This window comes from Macaca nemestrina, chromosome 1 (assembly GCF_043159975.1).
Source record: "Macaca nemestrina isolate mMacNem1 chromosome 1, mMacNem.hap1, whole genome shotgun sequence".
Classification (NCBI taxonomy): domain Eukaryota; kingdom Metazoa; phylum Chordata; class Mammalia; order Primates; family Cercopithecidae; genus Macaca; species Macaca nemestrina.
Genome location: NC_092125.1, coordinates 5,523,571 through 5,546,178, shown reverse-complemented (window position 1 = coordinate 5,546,178; position 22,608 = coordinate 5,523,571). Strand labels below are relative to the sequence as shown.

The window sequence follows — 22,608 nt, the reverse complement described above, 5'->3', positions numbered from 1 at the left end:
AGTTTTCTGGTCCTTGTCCCACCCTTCCCCTTTTTGGAGTCCCCAGGGTCTATTATTTCCACCTTTATGTCCATATGTACCCACTGTATAGCTCCCACTTACAAGTAACTTACAACTTAAATGCCTCGAGATTTCCATCTGTACCAACGAGACAATTTCTACTCACATAACTTCAAAGTAGCTTATCAGTGCTTACATACCACAGTGAAATAAACAATAAACATATACAAAGACCAAGATGCAGATCAAAAGTCACTTTGTTTTTTTTTTTTTGGTTTTTTTGTTTTTTTGAGATGGAGTCTTGCTTTGTCACCCAGGATGGAGTGCAGTGGCACAATCTCGGCTCACTGCAACCTCCGCCTACCGGGTTCAAGCTATTCTCCTGACTCAGCCTCCTGAGTAACTGGGATTACAGGTGCATGCCACCACGCCTGGCTAATTTTTTGTATTTTTAGTAGAGACGGAGTTTCACTGTGTTGAACAGGCTGATCTCAAACTCCTGACCTCAGGTGATCAGCCCACCTCTGCTTCCCAAAATGCTGTGATTACAGGCATGAGCCACCACGCCCAGCCTCAAAGTCACTCTTTAAAGCACTTGTATTAAATGCTGGTCCTCTTCCCCCTAATTGCCCCATTCCTCTCCTTCATTTTGCTGGTAAATCACTCAAAATAATCTACAAAGCTGGCCATTGTTACCTATGCCTTAACCAATTAGCTAAATTCTGGTTTCTACCACTCTACTGAAGTCTCTTTTTCATCAGATACATTTTCTTGTTCTCATTTTCATTTCTTTGCAGCATTTGATGTTCTTGGCTCTCTATCCTTTGAGTCCTTTTTCCTTGACTTCCATGACACTGACTTGCCTGGTTTTACTACCATCCTATACCATTCATTAGTTTTTCTTAGGGCCTCTACTTCCAAATGGAGTTGCCCTCTTAGGCTCAGACCTTTCTGTTATGTTTTTATTTTTCACATTTTTTTCCATAGTAAATCTAGACATTAATTACACAATATTTGTTAGGTACCCACAGCATATCAGCCAGTAACCTAGGCATTGAATAGTGATCTCGTTGGAAAGCACTCTCTAACTTCTTTAAACTGTAAGGGGAAAGTATAGATGTGTTTTACTTGCGTTCAGGAATTCTGACTCCAAATAAGGTAACCTGGCTTTGAAAGATGGTTCCAACCACAGACATAAAGAAGCCTCTTGGGTATTTACTACAGCAACAACAACAACGACAACAAAAACACTTCATTTTAAAATCTGGTTTGATAGCAAGCTATATGAACTAAGGTAAAAGAATCAGTTTATTCACTGATCTCTAGAAGAATAAGGGGGAAAATCTCATCTTAAATCTCTGCCAATTTAAATCAGTAGGAAAACTTTGCTTTCTATTATATCTTTCTCCAAAATTTATTTTTTAAATAGTAACTACTAAATAATTATCTTAGCATATTATCAATTGCTTCACTACATTAAGATTTCACATACGTTATTTCTCAATTAATCCTCTCAGTTGAGTTCTAAAGTATGGTCATTTCCAGTTCAAAAATTTTTTTAAAAAGAAGCTATTTAATGTTTAAATCACTTATTCAAAATCATCAAGCCATTAATGTGGTAAAACTGAGTCTCAAATCCAGGTTTTCTAGCTCCAAATTCATGTCCCTTTTTGTATCACATACTGTTTTTAGGATGTTGGTTGTTAATGAAAGGAAGTAAAGTTTTCTTTCTTTCTAATAACCTTCACACAGATGACTCTCGGAAAACACAGGTCTGAACTGCGCAGTTCCACTTACACATGGATTTTTTTCAATAATAGTACACCAAGTGTGCCTGTCTCTCCTGCCTTCCCCTTCCACCTGCTCCACATCTCTTCATCTCTGCCACCCAAGACAGGAAAACCAAAGCCTTCTCTCTCCTCCTCCTGCTCCACATCTCTTCATCTCTGCTACCCAAGACAGGAAGACTAACGCCTTCTTTCTCCTCCTCCTCTGCCTACTCAGCATGAAGACAATGAGGATGAAGACCCACTTCCACTTAATGAACAGCAAATGTGTTTTCTCTTCCTTATGACTTTCTTAATAGCATTTTTCTAGCTTACATTATAAGAATATGGTATATAGTACATGTAATACACAAAATATGTATCAATTAACTGTTTAGGTTATTGGTAAAGCTTCTGGGCAACAGTAAGATATTGGCAGCTAAGTTTGGGGGTGTCAAAAGTTAGAACATGGATGTTTGACTACACAAGGGTAAACTTTGCACTGTTCAAGGGTCAACTGTATTTCACTTTCTAGTTTTATGCAAATAAATTGATACAAACAGGTGACAGAGAACTGAAATATGTTTTCTCCCAAAGAAAACTGACCAATCTTTTATTTAGTATTCATGCATTAAAAATAGCTGCCATCTTCACTGACATAATATTTAAAAGCACCAACAAGCCCTGATCACATGATAAGACAAAGTTCTGTAAGTGACAGATAAGCTGTCAAGTATTATTATACTGCTTCAGGACTTCTTTATAGAAGTTTTATTTGAATAATGTCTTTCTGTCAATACCAGATTATTGGAACAAGGCTGAGAGCACATTTAAAGTGTTCATTGGCCAAAATGTTAAAAACCTAACATGAATTAACATGTAACTAAAGTTGCCAGGAGTCTAATATCGGAATTTGTTCAGGCTTGTCAGTCTAAGCCAACTTTGCTGATTCCTTAGTCATAATAAAATAATCTGTCGATAAAAATAAAGACTCATCAATAAGTAAAGAATAGAGATGGAACTTCCTAGAGGCACAGAAATATCCAACAATTTATGAGGCAAACAGTAAATCTGTAAATAATAGTTTAACAAAAATATTTTAATAAAATGTTCCACAGGACTAAGGTGAAGTTCAAAGGAAAGTTCAAAGGAAACAATGCATATGGAATAATGCTGTAAAGAGTATTAGATGTTTATTTTTAATTATCTTATAAGAACACCCTACAGAGACAGAAACTTTATCAGTGTGTTTTTGGAAGCAATAACTGTTGCTGGTTGGATGATTCAGTTATCATGAACTATTCTGGCAGGTTTCAAAAGCAGTGCCATTTTAAAACATTAAAAATGTCTAAAAATGCAACCATAGTAATAGATTCTGAGTGCATGGGTTGGGGGGTGAGGGAGAAAGACAATGACAAATTGGTCCAAAAGGACACTGAGACTTCATAGTTGGAAGACTATTGTGCTGACAATTAGTAACAGAGGAAGCAGAGCACAAAACAAATGAATGAAAAAAGCTGAACTTGCAATGAAAGACCTTATTATAGTTCAGAAACATTATTGTAATAAAGGGGCAATGTACTCTCCTCTATAAAACTTCCAAACAGGCACCCTAGTCTCTTTTCTCTTCCCCTGCATTTCATTTTTTCATTAGCATCTGCTTGATTATGTATTATTTCCAATCCAAAAGAACGCCTCTATATCTTTCCTAAATTCCAAGGCTTAAAGGTCCTTCCTCCCAACGCGGCCTTAGGCCTCATTTAACTTTACTCAAAGTATAATAAATGCTTTTAAATTAAAATAAAGATAAAGGGGTGAAAAAATCAGAAAGCCAGTAATTTAGCATGTATCAACTCAGAGGAGGCAACAAAACACGTCCCTCAAGTTCAATTTGTTAAAAATGCAATGATTATATAACTTACGGCAAATATTCAGATGATTCTGCCTCTTAAGAAAATCAGTGTCTCCCCTATGGCTTCTATGACTTAGTTGGAAAAGCAAGGCTGAAATTTTCACATACTAGTGAATCATCTACATTAAGGTGCTGTGTCCCTAAATGGAATTATCCAAAAGCTCTCAAATACATCTTCATGTACTAGTCAAGAATGACAAGATCTGATCCACGATACGGACAGAAAGACTAGTCTAGAGGCATGGAAAACCCCATATCTTCCGAATTGCCCACACTAGAAAACCTCTCACCTCAAGGCCCTAATGTAAGGTAGTCAGAGATCCTTTAGTTAAGTAGGAACATGGAAAAAGAACTGGTCTGGAAACTTGAAAGCTGCGGGTTTATCTCCCAGCTCCATCTCTGAAAGAATTGCTTGCCACTGGGAAATTCCATGAGCCTAGTTTCTCCAGCTATAAAATAGACTGTTTGTCCTCCAAGGATGTTAGTAAGACTAAATATATCTTACTAATACACACATGTATGTGTATGTATGTACATATATGTATGTATGTATGTATGTAAAGTACGAGGCAGAAGGTACTCAACAAGTGGTAATTTATTACTATACTACTCCTCAATATACTCAATATTTCAAGAAATTATTATCTGCTGCTGATAGGCAAACCACTGAATTTAGAAGAAAGGACTTTAGAGATCCTTCCCTCTAACTCCCTCACCCTACAGATGAAAAAATTCTGAGTCCCAGGATGGTTAAGTGACTGGCTCAACATTACATAATAAAACTCTATCAAATTTATCAGCCACCCATCTACCACATCTATATTTGTTCCTTTGCTCTAGCAGAAAGAAGTATCGCTATTATATATAATACAACTCTTGACAACAATGAGGGTCCACTATTAACCCACTGGGTGACACTCGGCATAGCACAAAAGTTCCGTGGGTGCTGACTATGTATTACGTGAAGAGAGTTGTCATCTCTGAACCCCATATATGACTAAACACATTCAAACCAGGCGTTAGATTAGAGTTCAAATCACAGTTCTGCCATGTACTTGCTTTGAGGTTCTGGGAAAGTTTTTTGGTCTCTCTAGGTCTCAGATTCATTATCTAGTTTTTTTTTCCTTTAAGTAATATTTATTACATGTCTTTCATGTGATGACAAAATGCAATTACACAAATAAAACACCCTGTAAAAAGCAGGCTCTTTAAAAATGTTAATTTTCTTCCCTTACTTCCTTAATTGCCCTCCTAATTTCTGATGTATTAATTATAAAATGGGATTAAAACACCAAATATAATGGGCAAACAATCATCTTTCTAATTACAATTTCAAAAACTAATTACACACAATCCTCTTTCTAGAAACTAAACATTTAAGTTTAAAATGACACACTAAAAAAAAAAATCAACAAATAAATCAAGTAGTTACCTACATTCAACTTAACCAAAATAATCCATACATTTAATAAGGTCATTAAAAAAATACAGTAAATACACTGCAGTTGCCTTATCATCCACAGGCTGCAGGCAGTGATCCTTCTACTCCACCCTCCACCTCCCATCCACACTGCTCCAACTTCCCTACATAAAACAAGGCAAATTTTAAAAATTAAATATATAAAGAGATAATGTACCCCTTTCCAAGCTTTCTAAATTTTAAAATTTAGCTTAAATTTTAAAAACTCTGTAGGTAGGATTTTAAAATGGAGTGTTTGTCAGTAAAATTATTTTATATTCTACTAGGAGAGAAGATGAACAACAATGTTACTACAGAAACTACAAATAAAACACAAGGTAAGCTAACACACAGGGTAGCTACTGCCTAACTGTGGCCCCGAGAAAACAATGTCTGACATGATTAGGGCATTCTGCTAAGTATTTCAAATGCCATATTTATTCCTATTACTTATTCTTTTTCCTCATTTGACATTTTTCACTCTATACAGGGATAAGGAAATAACATACCATCTGGAGCTTTCATTCATTTCTGAGGATTTCATACCCACTTACTTCGACAAGATGAAAAGAAATTCAGCCAAAGTTTCTCAGAAATAATTTTTCAAATTAATGCCATTCTTGTTACCTAGAAAGTAACTTTATCTTTTGAAATATTACCATTTCTCCAATCAATCTCAATTTCCAAAGAAGCTTTTCTTGATGATCCCATCTTTAATGATACCTCTTTTTCCTAAATTGTAACTGCATATATTAATAGCAAAACTCACTTCAGAACTTAGCCGCAAAACATCTCAAAATACCAATTCCTAGGGTCTGTGGCATATTTTTGCTACTAGACTATAAATTCTTCAAAGCCAAGGGCTAGATCTTGTATCTATGGAATAAGAAAATGAACACAAAACTCTAGGTTCACTCTGTTAGACATGGGTTCATGCTGTGGGCTCTGCCACTTGCCAAATAGTGGCCTAAGCAAGTCATATAACCACTCTGAGTTTCTTTAAAATGGGGAGCATAATACGTACCTCACAATGTTGTGGTGAAGATAAAATGAGAAAACATATGTGAAAGGGCTTGATACATAGTAACGCTCAAAGAAAGGTTGGTTTCCTTATTTCCCTCTTTTTTCCCCTCAGTACCAGATGCAATGTTGAGAACACAATAACCCTCAATAAAAACTTTCTAAATATTCATTAGAATTTAGACTTCCTAAAAAGTATATTTAAACATTAATTTTGACGACTCCTATGTTTCCAATTTGTGTTACTTTAATTCAAACACATACACACAAGGTAGAAATCTTCAAAATACAATAGGTGCAAATGGTTGTTATTGGAGATGAGTAGAAAAGAAAATCAAGGAAGAAGTCAGAAGTACTTAAAAAATAATTGAGTGATACTAATGATATGTAGAGTGTTCCCTTACTTAAGCACCTATCAACAAGTAAGAGTTGATTGCTGACCTTCGGAAAAGTTGAGTGAGAGAGAAAAGGGGGAAGGCAGATACAGAGGAAAAGAAGTAGGGAAAAAGAATGGAATAAAGGAAGGTGGTCATGCTGGAATCTCTTCTATGTCCTCAATATAAACTACTGAACCTGGTAACTACTTGCCTGTCTTCCTTTAAAAACAATCTCCATTGCATCCTCCACCTTTCATAAAAGCAATAATCTAGGAAGCAAATTACCTTTAATTTTTCCTCCAATGGATGGGATCCTCTTCAACCAGTCAGAAAAATACTGAAGGATTTTATTACTTTAAAAAGGGAATAGCAATAGTCGCACGGGTCTTTCTCAGCCTGCAGCAGCTTTGTCTTCCAATGCCCAGGGTTTCAAGAATTTGGTCTATACCCCGTTCCTCTTGCCCTCACCCCAAACTCTTCACTCTGATCCAATGGTGTGAGATCTTATTTATTTATTTTTTTTTTTAGCAATCAATATATGTTAATTGAACACTCTTTTTTTGTATTAACGTTTTTTACATTTTTTTATTATACTTTAAGTTGTGGGGTACACGTGCAGAACATGCAGGTTGGTTACATAGGTATACACGGGCCATGGTGGTTTGCTGTATCCATCGACCTGTCATCTACATTAGGTATTTCTCCTAATGCTATCCCTCCCCTAACCCCCTACCCCTCAACAAGCCCTGGTGTATGATGTTCCCCTCCCTGTGTCCATGTGTTCTCATTGTTCAACTCCCACTTATGAGTGAGAACATGCAGTGTTTGGTTTTCTGTTCCTGTGACAGTTTGCTCAGAATGATGATTTCCAGCTTCATCCATGTCCCTGCAAAGGACATGAACTCATCCTTTTTTATGGCTGCACAGTATTCCATGGTGTATATGTACCACACTTTATCCAGTCTATCATTGATGGGCATTTGGGTTGGTTCCAAGTCTTTGCTATTGTGAATAGTGCTGCAATAAACATACGTGTGCATGTGTCTTTATAACAGAATGATTTATAATCCTTTGGGTGTATACCCAGTAATGGAATTGCTGGGTCAAATGGTATTTCTAGTTCTAGGTCCTTGAGGAATCGTCACACTGTCTTCCACAATGGTTGAACTAATTTACTTCCACAATGGTTGAACTAATTTACTTACACCAACAGTGTAAAAGCATTCCTATTTCTCCACATCCTCTTCAGCATCTGTTGTTTCCTGACTTTTTAATGATCACCATTCCAACTGGTATGAGATGGTATCTCATTGTGTTTTGATTTGCATTTCTCTAATGACCAGTGATGACGAGCTTTTGTTCATATGTTCGTTGGCCACATAAATGTCTTCTTTTGAGTAGTGTCTGTTCACATCCTTTGCCCACTTTTTGATGGGGTTGTTTTCTTCTTGTAAAATTGTTTAAGTTCCTTGTAGATTCTGGATATTAGCCCTTTGACAGATAGACAGATTGCAAAAATTTTCTCCCATTCTGTAGGCTGCCTGTTCACTCTAATGATAGTTTCTTTTGCTGTGCAGAAGCTTTCTAGTTTAATTAAATCCCATTTGTGAATTTTGGTTTTTGTTGCCATTGCTTTTGGTGTTTTAGACATGAATTATTTGCCCATGCCTATGTCCTGAATGGTATTGCCTAGGTTTTCTTCCAAGGTTTTTATGGTTTTACAGTTTTAGGGTTTTTATGGTTTTTTGGTCTCGTTTAAGTCTTTAATCCATCTTGAGTTAATTTTTGTATAAAGTGTAAGGAAGGGGTCCAGTTTCAGTTTTCTGCATATGGCTAGCCAGTTTTCCCAACACCATTTATTAAATAGAGAGTCCTTTCCCTATTGCTTGTTTTTGTTGGGTTTGTCAAAGATCAGATGGCTGTAGATGTGTGGTGTTATTTCTGAGGCCTCTGTTCTGTTCCATTGGTCTATATCTCTGTCTTGGTACCAGTACCATGCTGTTTTGGTTACTGTAACCTTGTAGTATAGTTTGAAGTCAAGTAGCATGATGCCTCCAGCTTTGTTCTTTTCACTTAGGATTGCTTTGGCTATATGGGCTCTTTCTTGGCATTCCCTTTGAAAACCAGCACAAGACAAGGATGCCCTCTCTCACCACTCCTATTCAACATAGTATTGGAAGTGCTGGCTAGGGCAATCAGGAAAGATAAAGAAATAAAGCGTATTCAAATAGGAAGAGAGGAAGTCAAATTATCTCTGTTTGCAGATGACATGCTTGTATATTCAGAAAACCCCATCATCTCAGCCCCAAATCTCCTTAAGCTGATAAGCAACTTCAGCAAAGTCTCAGGATACAAAATCAATGTGCAAAAATCACAAACATTCCTATACACCAATAACAGACAAACAGAGAGCCAAATCATGAGTGAACTCCCATTCATAATTGCTACAGAGAACAAAATACCTAGGAATACAACTTACAAGGGATGTGAAGGACCTCTTCATGGAGAACTACAAACCACTGCCCAAGGAAATAAGAGAGGACACAAACAAATGGAAAAACATTCCATGCTCATGGACAGGAAGAATCAAGATCGTGAAAATGGCCATACTGCCCAAAGTAATTTATAGGTTCAATGCTATCCCCATCAAGCTACCATTGACTTTCTTCACAGAATTAAGGTGTTACTTCTTTAGCCATAGTGACATCTTCTTTTTTGGTCAGAAGAAGGCCGTGAGCAGGGTTTGGGAATGTACCTCACTTTGTTTAGTCGTAAGAAATAATAGCCCTGACTAATCAAAGTCCTAGGCATTAAATGAAACTAGAAATTTTCCTTCAACCAAACAATAGCATTTGGCCTCAACTGCAAGAGATTGTTGTAAGCAAGTTCTCTAAAACCTTTAAGACTCTTTAAAGAAAGCTCAGTAAAGTGGTTTCCTCCTCACTCCAACGTAATTTAGCTAAAGAAGGAAGAATGATTGCCAGTTAATTTAGCAAACATTACTAACTACCTTCTATCTTATGTTAATACTATTTGGATAGCATTTTACAATGTACAAATTGTTTTCAAATATATATATATTTTTTGAGTCAAAGTCTTGTTCTGTTGCCAAGGCTGGGGTACAGTGGCACGGACTTGGCTCACTGCAACTTCTACTTCCCGGGTTCAAGCAATTCTCCTGCTTCAGCCCAGTAGCTGGGACTGTAGGCGTGCCCCACCAAGCCCGGCTAATTTTTTTATTTTTAGTAGAGACAGTGGTTTCATCATGTTGGCCAGGCTGGTCTCAAACTCCTGACCTCAAGTGATCCACCCACCTTAGCCTCCCAAAGTTCTAGGATTACAGGCATGAGCCACACCACCCGGCTATATGATCTCACTTGCTCCTCACTGTAAGCCTGTAAAGAAGGTATTATTAGCTTCATTGTTCAAAGATGAGCAAAATGAAAATTAGAGAAGTTATGTGATTTGCCAAAGATCACATAGCTAGTAAAGCAGCAGAACCAAGTCCCAAAGTCAGGTCTTCTGACTACGAATCCAATGATGTTCCAGTATACCAGATATTGTAATAAATGCTGTGAGAGTTTTTTAAAATGAGTATACATGGTCACTGTCTTCTACAAGTTTACCATTCCCTTTGATTCTAAATAAGCTTCCACATTTATTCTTATATTCTGATGAAAGAGGCTCAGCAAGTAAAGACTGTAACTAAAAAGATTAGCTTGGGAATACAAATCAGGAAAGGGCTGGGAGATCATGGAAGCTACCAGAGAAGAGGAAGCAGGCTCTAAAACAGAAATCTGATCAGGTCACCTGTAGTGTTATAAGGAAGGAACTATTAAAATAGTGAGATTATTTAATAAGAAACTCAGATGACACACACGGAAAGCTATGATTATAAAGGACTTAACACTGATGAAATCTGTCAGAGATGCAGAGGGCTGCTTTCACCCTAGCAGCTGGATTTGAAACTCTTGACTGCCGCAATCATTTCCATTAAGATGGGATACACTTTTTCTGTTTTTTTTTCTTTCCACATTTGTTGGGTAATGCAAGGAAAAAGTAGGAAAGAATGAACATTTTGTTGAATTTCTGTTCTTTTCAAATTGGAGTATGATTTGAATTGGAGCCTGAAGGAAATATGTGACATTGTTACATTATAATTTTCTTAAAAATGATCTCATTTTAAAATAATTTTTACAAAGGTTTTCTCCATTCCCAATTCTAAACTTGGTTTAAGGTTAAATTCTGCAAATACGTGAACATAACCCCACCTATGAAAATAGAAGCGAGAAGCAAAATTTGATTACATTTACGGTAATTCACTTTTTAAGATAAGGCAACTATTCCTTACAGTGGGATACACTGGTTAACAGACATAACTTTCCATTTGTCTAAAAATTTGATAGCATAAAGAAAAAACAAGTATCTAAGGTGACAGATTTATCAATTACCTTGATTTTATTATGTGAATATATCAAATAATCACATGTACCTGAAAATATGTACATCTAATACGTATCAATTAAAAATGTTTTTTAAATAAAGTAAATCAAGAAAAAAAAGAAAGCACCAAATCAAATGATTAAATGATCTAAAAATCATTAAAAAACACAGGGTTAGGAATTTTGTATGTAATTAAACCGGACTAGAATATAGCACTGTATGTCAAAAAGAATATATAGAACATTAAAAAGTAACAGAAAAAAAAGAATAAAAAGATACAAGGTATAAACATAGTTATTATTTGGGCAAGCGTTTAATTGCGGATATATATTAAAAAATAATTCAGCTTCTCCTTGTCAAAAATGGAGAACATCTGAAATTTTTCTAAGCAAAAAGAATGGTATTTGCAAAGGAACTTTTTTTGGAGATGAATCTATCCTATGTATTGCTTCCAAATATTCCAGAAAAGATAATATTTGAAGGTAAGAGCTTGATTAGGAGACTTAACATAATCCAGTAAGGAAGTGATGAAGAACTGAGCTAGGATGGTAGCAGAGAGACTGAAAAGGATGAGGACTAAATAGTATCTTGCTGACTGACTCACGGCCTCTTTGTTTAAGGATGTATCCCCTCCACTGCACACTATAACCAGATAGGTCCTTTTAAAAAAAAAAAAATGAATACTGATTTGGAAACCAGATGTTCACAAATTTCATCATATTGAAATTCAAGACTTTCCATAATCTGATTACTAACTCTCTAACCTGAGCTTTTATTTCCCTCCAACATAAATTCTCCATCCATCTAGGATATTGTCTATACTATTCACAAAACAAGCTACTCCTTAATACTTGCCTTCATTTGTTTGCTTTTGTTGTTAACCTCACTGAGAATGTCCTCTGTCTTCCAAAAACATAATCAAATCCTCTTCTTCAGGGCTCATGTCAACCCCATCTCATGAGTAAATTCTTAGCCACCCTCGCTAACACTTACCTATTGCTTCTCTCAACTTCTATGGCAGCTACTTTCTACAGAATTCATTTTGGCAATTAATCTCATTTTTCCTCCCATTGCTATATGTTCTATGTGAATGTCTTCCATAGTCAATGACAAATTCTCACATATACAAATTTTATTATATACTCCTTTCACTATCAGGTATGGGTATAACGATCAATCAACACTTCAAAAGTGAATTATTCTGATCTCTCATAATTCATGTACATTTATATAGTATATACTTACATAGCTTATAGCTTTTCTAGAATTACAAGGTTACTATTCTAGGTTGTATTATCTGTTACACAAGACTAAGAATCAAGTCGTAAGTTTTTCCTCTATCCTCATGTATTAGAAGCATTAATAGGAATCAACTGATTTTTCTACATATTTAAAATCTCTGTAAATAATATTTATTCAAAGATTTTTTTTTTTTTTTAAAGGCACAGGGTCTCTCTATGTTGCCCAGGCTGGTCTCAAATGATCCTCCCACCTTAGCCACCCAAGTAGCTGGGATGAGATAAAGATGTTCGTTAGTAGGTTTAAGTCTCATAATTTCCTTACTTTCAAAGAGAGAAAAGTAGGTTAGAGAGTAAATATTTTGGTCATGCACAGTGGCTCACGCCTATAATCCTAGCACTTTGGGAGGCCGAGGTGTGGATCACTTGATGAGCCCAGGAGTTCAAGACCAGCCTGAACAAAATGGTGAAACCCTGTCTCTATAAAAAATTGGCCAGGTGAGGTGGCACGCAGCTGTAGTCCCCACTACTCAGGAGGCTGAGGTGAGAGATCACTTAAGCTTGGGAGATTGAGGCTAGAGAGAGCTGTAATTGTGCCACTGTACTCCAGCCTGAGTGACAGAGTGAGATCTTGTCTTAAAAAAAAACAAAAAAGTTAAAGAAAAAAGAAAAAAAGTAAATATTTCATTTCATCTTTTAAAATTGGGCTTACAAATGCAGAATGACCTATATTTTAAGAAGGGACTGAAGAAAGGTTTCAGAGAAGAAAAGAATATTGTCAGGGTGGGGCAATATTTGCAGCATAGAATAAGGTAGAACTCTAGGAGAGGGTTCTTACGACACAGGCTGGCACTTCTCCCATCCCACCACAGAGAGTAAGAAGGAATGCATCAGAAGTAGGATAAGCCCCAGACATACGGGCAAATGCACATGTCCTCCATGTGGGAACTATTCCCACTTTGGCACTGAGCAAGCTAGTAAACTCAACAGAACTTCACATAAATTGTCAAAATGTTAGCAAGACCATGACTCCTGGATAGACAAACTGTTTTACTCAAAGTAAAATAAAATGCAGCCCTGAGACAACGTATGTATCCTGTATTATCTTTTAAAGTGCATGTTTCTTGTGTATAGATTATCTCAATCCACAATCCTCAGAAATCCATCAAACACTAATTTTGATTAGAGACGTACTATGCTTGAAAACCCTTGTTTTTACTTACATTTCTGTAGCATTACATTGGCACCTACACATGAATAGTTCGTATGTGATCCACCCAAAGAAGGGTGAACATCAAATACTGCTATCCACATTCTGTAGGGCTTGTGGAGTTTCCATTCTCCACGCCAAGATATCTAGTAATTTAAGTGTTGGAAATGGGACCCAAAATCAGGTCTCATCACTGTAAATCTACGGAAAATGTCATAATATGGGGGTGGGGGAGGGGAGTAATATTTAAATGATAGTCAAGACATGTGAGTTTTATTCTTGATACTTAACTACCACTACCTAGTAAGGCAACCTTAAAAAGATCACTGAATTTCTAAAGGCTTCATTTTTCTCATCTAAAAAAGGAGAAATCTGGACTAGATGTTTCACACTTAAAAACAGTTATTAAGTCATAAAATACAGGCACTAGGAGATATGAGATAAGTAAGACTAAGTTCTTTCCCCTAAAATAACTTGCTGGTCAGTGAATGACACATGCACAGGAACAAGATAACCAAGAAACAACGTGTTAACAACAGAAGACAATAGATTTAAGAAGGGCAGAGAGGAGTAATTTAGCAAGGAATAGGGACGGGAATTAAAATCTGAATTAAGTCTTAGAAGACAGAAAATTATCCAGGCAAACAGAGGACCAAAGGACATTCCAATCAAAGGGAACAGCATAAACAAAGCCTCAGAGTGGAAAAGCAGCATAGGTTGTAAAGGGAATTATAAACAGTTCAGTATTGTTGATACATAATTGTAGAGCAGAAGAGAGATGTTGCAAGAGTTGAAAGTAGAGGCAGATTGAAGAGATCTATGATGTATTAAGGAAGCTTAACTTTATCCAGTAGGCAATGATGATCCAAGGCAGGGCTTTCACAGGGGAATGGCATAGTTATGATATAATTTTAGAAAGATCACTTTGATACCCATGTGAAGAAAGAGTATGAGTGGTACAAACTAGAAATAGAGAAGCTAGTTAAGAATCTACAGCAGATATGATGAGGCCTCATTCTGGGGTGATTACAGAAAAGGATAATAGGTTCAAGAAATATGCAAAATCAGCAGGATTAGAAATGGATTGGGAGTGGGGTAAAGATGTGAAGGAGAAAAAAAGGCATGGAAAGCATCCATGTTTTTGATCAGGCAGAGACAGAACTCAGATACTGAGTATAAAGGAAGAAACGGACAAAACTATCTTGAGTTTAGCTTAGGACACACCCGGTCAAAAAATATCTAAGTATAGATGTCCAGCAGCCAATTGAACAGAGTAACCTCATGCTCAGGAGAGAGGCCCAGTCTAGAAATTGAAGTGTGGGAGTGAGCTGCAGAGAAGGTTGTAACTGGAATCCCGAAAGTCAAGGTGTCCGCGCAAGGGAAGGTACAAAGTGTGAAGGGTCTTCCACCAGAACCCTGATAAATACCAGAATTGTGCGTCAGCCTAAGGGGTGGGGGGACAGGAGAGAGGTATACCCCCGAAAACAGTGGTGAGAGTGGTCACTCCAAGAAGGAGACGTATATCAACAGTATAAAATGCAGCCCAGATACAAATCCAGGAAAAATAAGAACTGAAAAATGTCTACTAGACTTACTGACAGGGTTCATGACATGATCTCCCAAAAGACAGCACCTTAGCATTTGAGAAAACAGCAAAAGCAGGAAGGTCATTCTTACCCTCCTCTCATCCTTCTCACCTGAGACAGGTCATAAAACTTGGCAATAATTTTTTGACCTTCCCCTGAAATAAGTCATAAGATCCCCATATGAGAGATACCCACCCTATACCCAGAGGAAAGGAATATCCTTATTTCTGAAGAAACAGGGACAGAGAAAAGAATCTGACAAACAAGACTTACTAAGTTTCCTTCAGTTTATTACCATTATAATGCCTTAGTCGCTGTGACTATCCACCTCTTCATCAACCCTAAGCATAAAAATACACAAGTTTGGCCAGGCATGGTGGCTCACTCCTGTAATTCCAGCACTTTGGGAAGCTGAAGCAGGTGGATTACCTAAGGTCAGGAGTTTGAGACCAGCCTGGCCAACATGGTGAAACCCCATCTCTACTAAAAAAAAAAAAATACAAAAATTAGCCAGGCATGGTGGTGTGCGCCTGTAATCCCAGCTACTTGGGAGGCCCCGGGCGACAGAGTGAGACTGTCTTAAAAAACAAAACAAAACAGTTTATGTGTGTTTGTTTGGGTCTTCAATTCCAAAGGCTGCATTGTCACATAAAAGTTTTATTACTGAAATTTTATATTATTCTCTCGTTAATCTTCCTTTTGTTATAGGAGCCTCAGCCATGAACCTAAAATGGGAAGAAAAGATATTTCTCTTCCCCTACATTAGCAATTAACTGGTCACTCAATAATTTATTATAAGTAGTTTCAATCAAGTGAGTAAGGGAGGAAGCTAGACTGCAGTGAGATACAAAGTGAAAACAATGAGTATAAGACTAGCTTTTTGAAAAACTTAAATCAGGAGGGAAGCAATTCAAAATTTAATTAAGAATGAAAGTTCTCAAGCCCCTTACATTTCTCATACTCCGTTTTTTTCCATATAGATAAAAAGCCTATTTTTGTAAAATTTCATTAAAACCCATATTGATTAAATATGAAATAGTATCTTTATTTATCAGAAAAACAAGGGACTTGAACTGTAGCTAGCAAAGGGATATATATGTATATACGTATATACATATATGTACATATACGTGTGTGTGTGTATATATATATAAAACATTTCCCAACATATCTTAGAAATACCTTGTAAAATTATCTTTTTAACAATGTACTAAAGGGGGCTAGGGCAAAGGGAAAAGCAATGGTGAAGTAACCCTCTCTTGCACCAACTGTTCCTTCTTTAATTCCTCATAAAGACATTCTTCATTGCCCTCTGCCTGGAATATCCTTCTTCTCTGTTTTCATTTGCTTAACTCCTACTCACTCTTCAAGGACCTGCTCAAAGTCCACCTCAGAGAATCACAGAATGTCAGGGACAAAAAGGGCCTTACAAATCCACTGAATCCAAATGTTTCTAACATGCTGATGAAGAAACTAAATAAAGATCAAAGTTTCAGAGAATAACCTGCCCAAGGTCCTATTACTTGTAGCTTAAGGCCAGGGTGGAATTTGAACTTCTTCAACTAGTACCCATTTCAGTAGACCCATTACTTCCTCACATAATTGTTATTTACAGAATTTAAGACTGCAGTAAGTCAAGCGTTAGTGATAATCAATTTTTAAAAATTTATTTAGTGTAAGATCCATGTTACTAATACTTTTGAAAACTAAGGAGCTGACCTACAACTTACTTGTTAGTTTGAGTCAACTACCTACAGCTACTTGATTATACAAGATTACAGATGTCAAATAATATTTATTTCATGGATAAATAAGCTGATTGTCAGTCACTAAATAGGATCCTTCCCCAAGAGTGCAGCATTTATTTCAGCCTCTGCCAGTGGAAGTGTTGGAGCAGATGTTGGCAGACTGTGACATACAGTATGTCTTTAAAACTCGTTGGGGTGTGAAATTTCATAAGGTCAAAAAATGCTGCATTTTGATCAGCAGATACAAGAATTCTGTACTTTTATAAATTATTTCAGAAAAACCAATAACATTTGCTAGTAAAATAGATAAACTAAAAAGCTACACTAGTTTTAGGTAGGGCATTGAGATAATATATGCTGCTTATGTTCTAAAAGCTAATTTCTATCACTTTAAAGCAAATGCTCACCCAAAAAGTCTTTAAAATGAAAATGTGTACAAAATACAATATATTATTTCAGTTGACAATAGGGTTTAAAAAATAATTTTCTATTGAAAGAAAGCCATTATTATCTAATGAGCATTTTGGTGGAAAAGAAGATGTTTTTCTTAACTAACACACATACTTCACAGTGATCTCACTTAAAAAAATATCTATATAAGAATCCACTGATATAAACAGAGAAAGGTTTTTTTTTTTTTTAAGTTAGTATCCATATCATTCAAATGACTTCACAAATCTTTTAACCCTTTGGTTGTTTTATCTTTTTCTTAAAAAAAAAAAAATACAGTAGCCATTCTAACCCACTAACAAGGGCTAACCTGAATAAAACAATAGGAGTAAAAAAAGATCAGGGCTTTTATAATGGTAAAATGAAATTTGTAATATTCAATGACTTATTTTCTTGAATTTTTTTGTTATATTATTGCACTTTTTAGCTTCAAATATCCCTTATATCTTTTTTCCCCCAAATGTGGCTAATAGATAACATATAACCAAAATCAAAATTAAGGATATTGTCTCATTAAGATTTTAGCTTATTAATACAGACTAGCCAGATCTTAACACAAGTTTATTTAACTTAACGTAATTTAAAACACTTTAGCAAAGTGTTTTAACACTTTAACAAAGAACACTTTAACAAAGAAAGATTCTCTCAATGATTAATTAGTAAATTTGAAAAGTCGGAAGAGCCTGGTAATAACATAACAATAATAATCATTGTCATTATCATTGTCATGTTTCAGTTTATTTTGTGCTATGTTCATGCAAATACAAAATTTCTAAGTAAGTTTTAAACATTTTTGTTAGATATTTGTAAGGAAGAAAAATTTAACTACGAACATAAAATCTACCCAGAAGATGATTTCTAACATAAATCACCTGTTTCTCATCACACAATCAAAAGAGCTAAGATTATGACAGGAAACTGATTAAAATGCATTAAGTACCACAACATCTTATAACCATGCTAAATCTAACAACCAAGTTCAAAGGTCCTTGTTTTTATTTTATAAAGAAAAACTTGAAGTATATATTTGGGGAATTATATTTATCACATTCAAGTTCTACATAGAAATATTAAATTCTATTGCATTGTATAAGACCAAATATTATCGATAACCTCTATGGTAAGGAACTGAAATTCTATCAAAGCTGAAAATTTCTCTATTAAATATAAACCCAAACTTTTTCACAGGTTTCTCATATATCTTAAGATATTTGACACATAAAATCATAAAAATAAATAAATACAAGGTGAATCAACAATTATAATTAACTTACTTGCCACTGAAAAGTTGTTGAGGGGATAAGGTAAATCCACATCTTGAGGTTTCTCTTTATATCCTATGAATGAGCCATCTGTCTTCAAAAGGAAATATCTTGGCCTCCAGTTTTTTATATATTCTCCTACATGAGGAAAGCACGCATGTTAATGCTGAAAAAAATGAACAGCAGCTTTTATGCAAAAAATAAATTATGGTACAATATATGTCCTACAACACTGGCCTCCAAAAATTTAGTTACGCAATTTTCTTTTAACTTAGCTTACAAAAGAAAATACATAAACCTACAATTAAGATTCAATAAAAACCCAAACATGCTTTGTTTTTAATGATTTCACACTTTGATAATTCATTTGCACCATTATTCCTTCAGAGAATCATCTGAGTACACATTTTGTTCAGTTTTTCATTTTATCAGATGGTTGTCAGAGCATATTTTCAGCTGCTTTACAAAGCCTTGGTAAATCATCCACACAATATCAATGAATTTCCATTAAAAACACTTATCGTAAGAGGGGCAAGAAATAGATGTTTCTCTTCCACTAATTGTGCCTTTTTTTCAAAAAAGAAAGAAAGAAGTCTATTTCCATTAATAAATCTAGACTATAACTTGTTTAAGCAACATTTTATTGTTCTTCATAGAAAAATAACCTTTTTGCAATGCTGTACTTAAGAAAACGAAAGCACATGGGTTAACAGGGCTTTAAACGATATGCAAACACACACACAAACATAATAACTATTAATATATGGTACAGTGTCAAGTACATAATAGTCAATAAATGTATACTTTATTAGAACTTAATATAAGATACCACCTAGCCACCAAAATACACATTTTTAGCAACCACATTACCATTTGCTTAACCTACTAAAGGACAACTTCTAATTTTAAGCAACAGAGGTGCTCCATGATGCTACAAGAGCTAGAAGGCTATCTGGTATTGATTCAGTTCTCTACTGGTTATTTCTACCTGCTGATTAAATCTCAAATGCTTAGGCAAAGAATTACAAAAAAATTGAAAACAGTTCAATTTTCCCTATAAATCAGCTTCTTCCTGTGACCCAAACTCAAACGCAACATCTGACGACTCCCCTCATCACAGGTCAATACTGCCATCAAAAGTCTCTCTGATTGAGCCCAATCTAATTGAACCCTTATTATATTATATCTACCCTTCTGTTAAAACTGTTTTTCCCCACTCCACTCATTCCCCACTTCCATCCTAATGTATCTATCACCTCCAGATTAATCTTGTGTGTACCACTTTATCACTTTTCTGCTCAAAATATCCTGTGACTCCTTAGTACTTACTGTAAAGTACAGTCTCTTACCATAAAGTGTAATCCAAATATTTTACTATAAAAGGCACTCTCACCCCAACATGTATTTCAGATGTGGAATCATTCCTCTCAATCAGCAATTCTTAAACTTCTTATCTTAGAACCTCTTTATACCCTTAAATATTACTTACAGCACCAACAAATTTTGTAGATTTTTATCTATGTTTACTGTATTTGAAATTGAAAATAGATTTTATAAATTTTTACTTCATTTGAAAATAAATTTATTACATATAACAAATAATACATTTTTATAAAAAATAACTATTTTCTAAAAAAAAAAAAGAAAGAAAAACGCAAAGACTGGCACTGCTTTCCATTTTTACAAATCTATTTAATGTCTGGCTTAATAGAAGACAGCTGAATTTTCTTAACTGTTCCTGCCTTCAAACTGTTGCAGTATGTTGTTTTGGTTTAAATTTAGGGGGAAAAATCTGGTTCAAACAGATATGAAGCTGAAAAAGGGAAAAATATTCAGATAGTTCTGGATATCATTCTTTGATACTACACCAGAATTCAACAAGGGATAATTTCTAAAAGGTTAGTTGCAACGTAGAATTTGAAACTTTATCAATGAACTTTCTGTACTGTTATGTGAAAATCCATTGATCTATATTGGACTTTGAATGAATCTTTAACACTGTATATAATATTATAACATTATGCATTGGTCACATAGAAAACACTGGCTTATCGTGCTATGCTGATCTTCCTAATGTTGACACATTTCATTATACAATCACATTTGTTATCAATACCAGTCTCACGAAAAAAGTAAACATTGGAAAGCTGACAAGCTCATGACAACAGATCTGTTTTCCCAAATTTAATCTTTGCTTAAAAGCTCAATTTCCATCAGTGACAGCATATACTGTCAGTTGTTTTCCTTGCAGTGATAATTCTCTACATGCCCAAGCTGGTACCTACCACTTAATGCTCACTCATGATTTATTAAACAAATGAATAAATAGAGGATATGTAGATCAGTGTCTTCCACATAAGTATGTAAGGGCAAAAATTTAAAGAAAAAAGAAAAAAAAGTGATGCCCCTCTTCACTTCATTTTACTGAAAAAATACGGCCGTAATATTAATAAGCACATGACTTAATAAGCCAAATTTATAAAACTAGAATGCCTAATACACAATTACCATGTTGAAAAATAAAATAATTCCTAATTGCTCTTATTTTTCCATTTCATTTATTCCTATATAAAATTCAAAATCATTAGGTATTAATTCTCCAATTAATGACATATTTAGACTTCAAATGTTGTACAGCAATAAGAGATTTATACTGGTACAATATGCTTTAACTCTGTCAAGGTAAATAACAATAGTTTAATAATTATACCAAAGATAAAATGAATCAAATCCATTTGAAAAATATAAAAGAAAACACGGAGTAATACCATTTATTCTTATTTTAAAATAGTACTGAACACACTTATTCAAGAAATGTAAAATTAAAAGAAATCAAACTTTCAATTCTAAGCATAATTTTCCTCTATGTACATCCTCAGATGAAAAACACAAAAACATCATTATATAAATCTTATATCTTTTTTATTAAGCCAATTTTTTAATTTTTAAAATATTTTCTGTGATCTATAGCAGGACTTCTGGTTGCCAAAAAGCTATTTAAAAATAAATGTATTATGCATCCTTTAAACATAATACAGTATGCCAAGAGAGTGATATACTCACTCACATAGAAAAAAAATTTAAAGGTAAAAATTTCCCTTCTTGCTTAAAAAAAGTATTATTTCTCACAAACTTTCAAATAATTTTAAATTGAGTCAGTTAATCAACAATTATACTGTCATACTAAGCCAGAAGCAGATTTCAAACTTTCAATGAAGACTCCTGAATCTATTTTCTTGTCATTTTTCATCTATAATATGAATGAACTTTCTGAGAAGATGCTTAGAATGCATTCATTATTAATTTGTTACAGAGGCTGGACCAAAAAAAAAAAAAAAGACAACTTAATAGAGCTTAATTCAAGTATTATACCAGGTTTCAGGTGCCTAACTGTTCAAAAAGGAACTGAACACTTTCGTCTCTAGCTCAGAAGTTGAGGCAGTGAGAGTTCAGATGAGGCACGTGTTGTCAGGATGTTCTAAAATATGGACAGGAAGTCCTAGCTTTTATGAGGCTAAGTACCCAGAACAAAGTACCCTCCCTGCCACCAATCCTTTTAAGACGGACTGCTAAAAGTCAATCTTATATTTTAAACACAGAATTTGCATCTAAGTTTACACACGATGCATTAAACCCAAATTGCATTGTACTTTTATGTTTATGGTCCATAGGTTTCAACTAATTTAAAACACAACCTGGTTATATGGAAAGTCTTGCCAAAAAGAAGGATTTATGATGTGCCAAGTATCCCAAAGAGATTGTTCTATCGACATCCAATATACATCTAAATAGTAATGGATAGTCAAGATAAACCTTCAGCATGCACTGCAGTCACAACTGGTTAAGACTTTCAACCCAACCTCTTCTACTTTATATATATATATGTATCTTAATGGGTGCTTCCACTTCCTTCTCACACTCTTTGGCTGGAAGCTATATCTATGTTGAAGTATGCTGTTATCAATACCAAAACAAATACGTTTCCCAACAAGGATTCTGGTATACTGGCTTCTGGTAGTGAGCTGAATGGTGGACCATTGGTTGATGTATATACCCTAAACCCAGGACCTGTGAATATTACCTTATGGTAAAAAAAAGAATGAATATTACCTTATATGGCAACACACGTGATTAACG

At 35.0% G+C, this 22,608-nt stretch overlaps 1 protein-coding gene across 7 annotated transcripts in view; it reads right to left on the bottom strand.

Annotated features, from left to right (window-relative positions):
* LOC105474669 (AKT serine/threonine kinase 3) overlaps positions 1–22,608 on the bottom strand; it is a 356,860-nt gene that overhangs the window by 182,631 nt on the left and 151,621 nt on the right. For 6 of the 7 annotated variants that reach the window (XM_011729486.2, XM_071069549.1, XM_071069543.1 and 3 more), the window contains one exon: positions 18,484–18,609. The exons of the other annotated variant lie outside the window; for it this stretch is intronic. In XM_011729486.2, the coding sequence (XP_011727788.1) occupies positions 18,484–18,609 (126 nt within the window). The remainder of the gene's footprint in view (positions 1–18,483; positions 18,610–22,608) is intronic. 7 annotated transcript variants of the gene reach the window in all.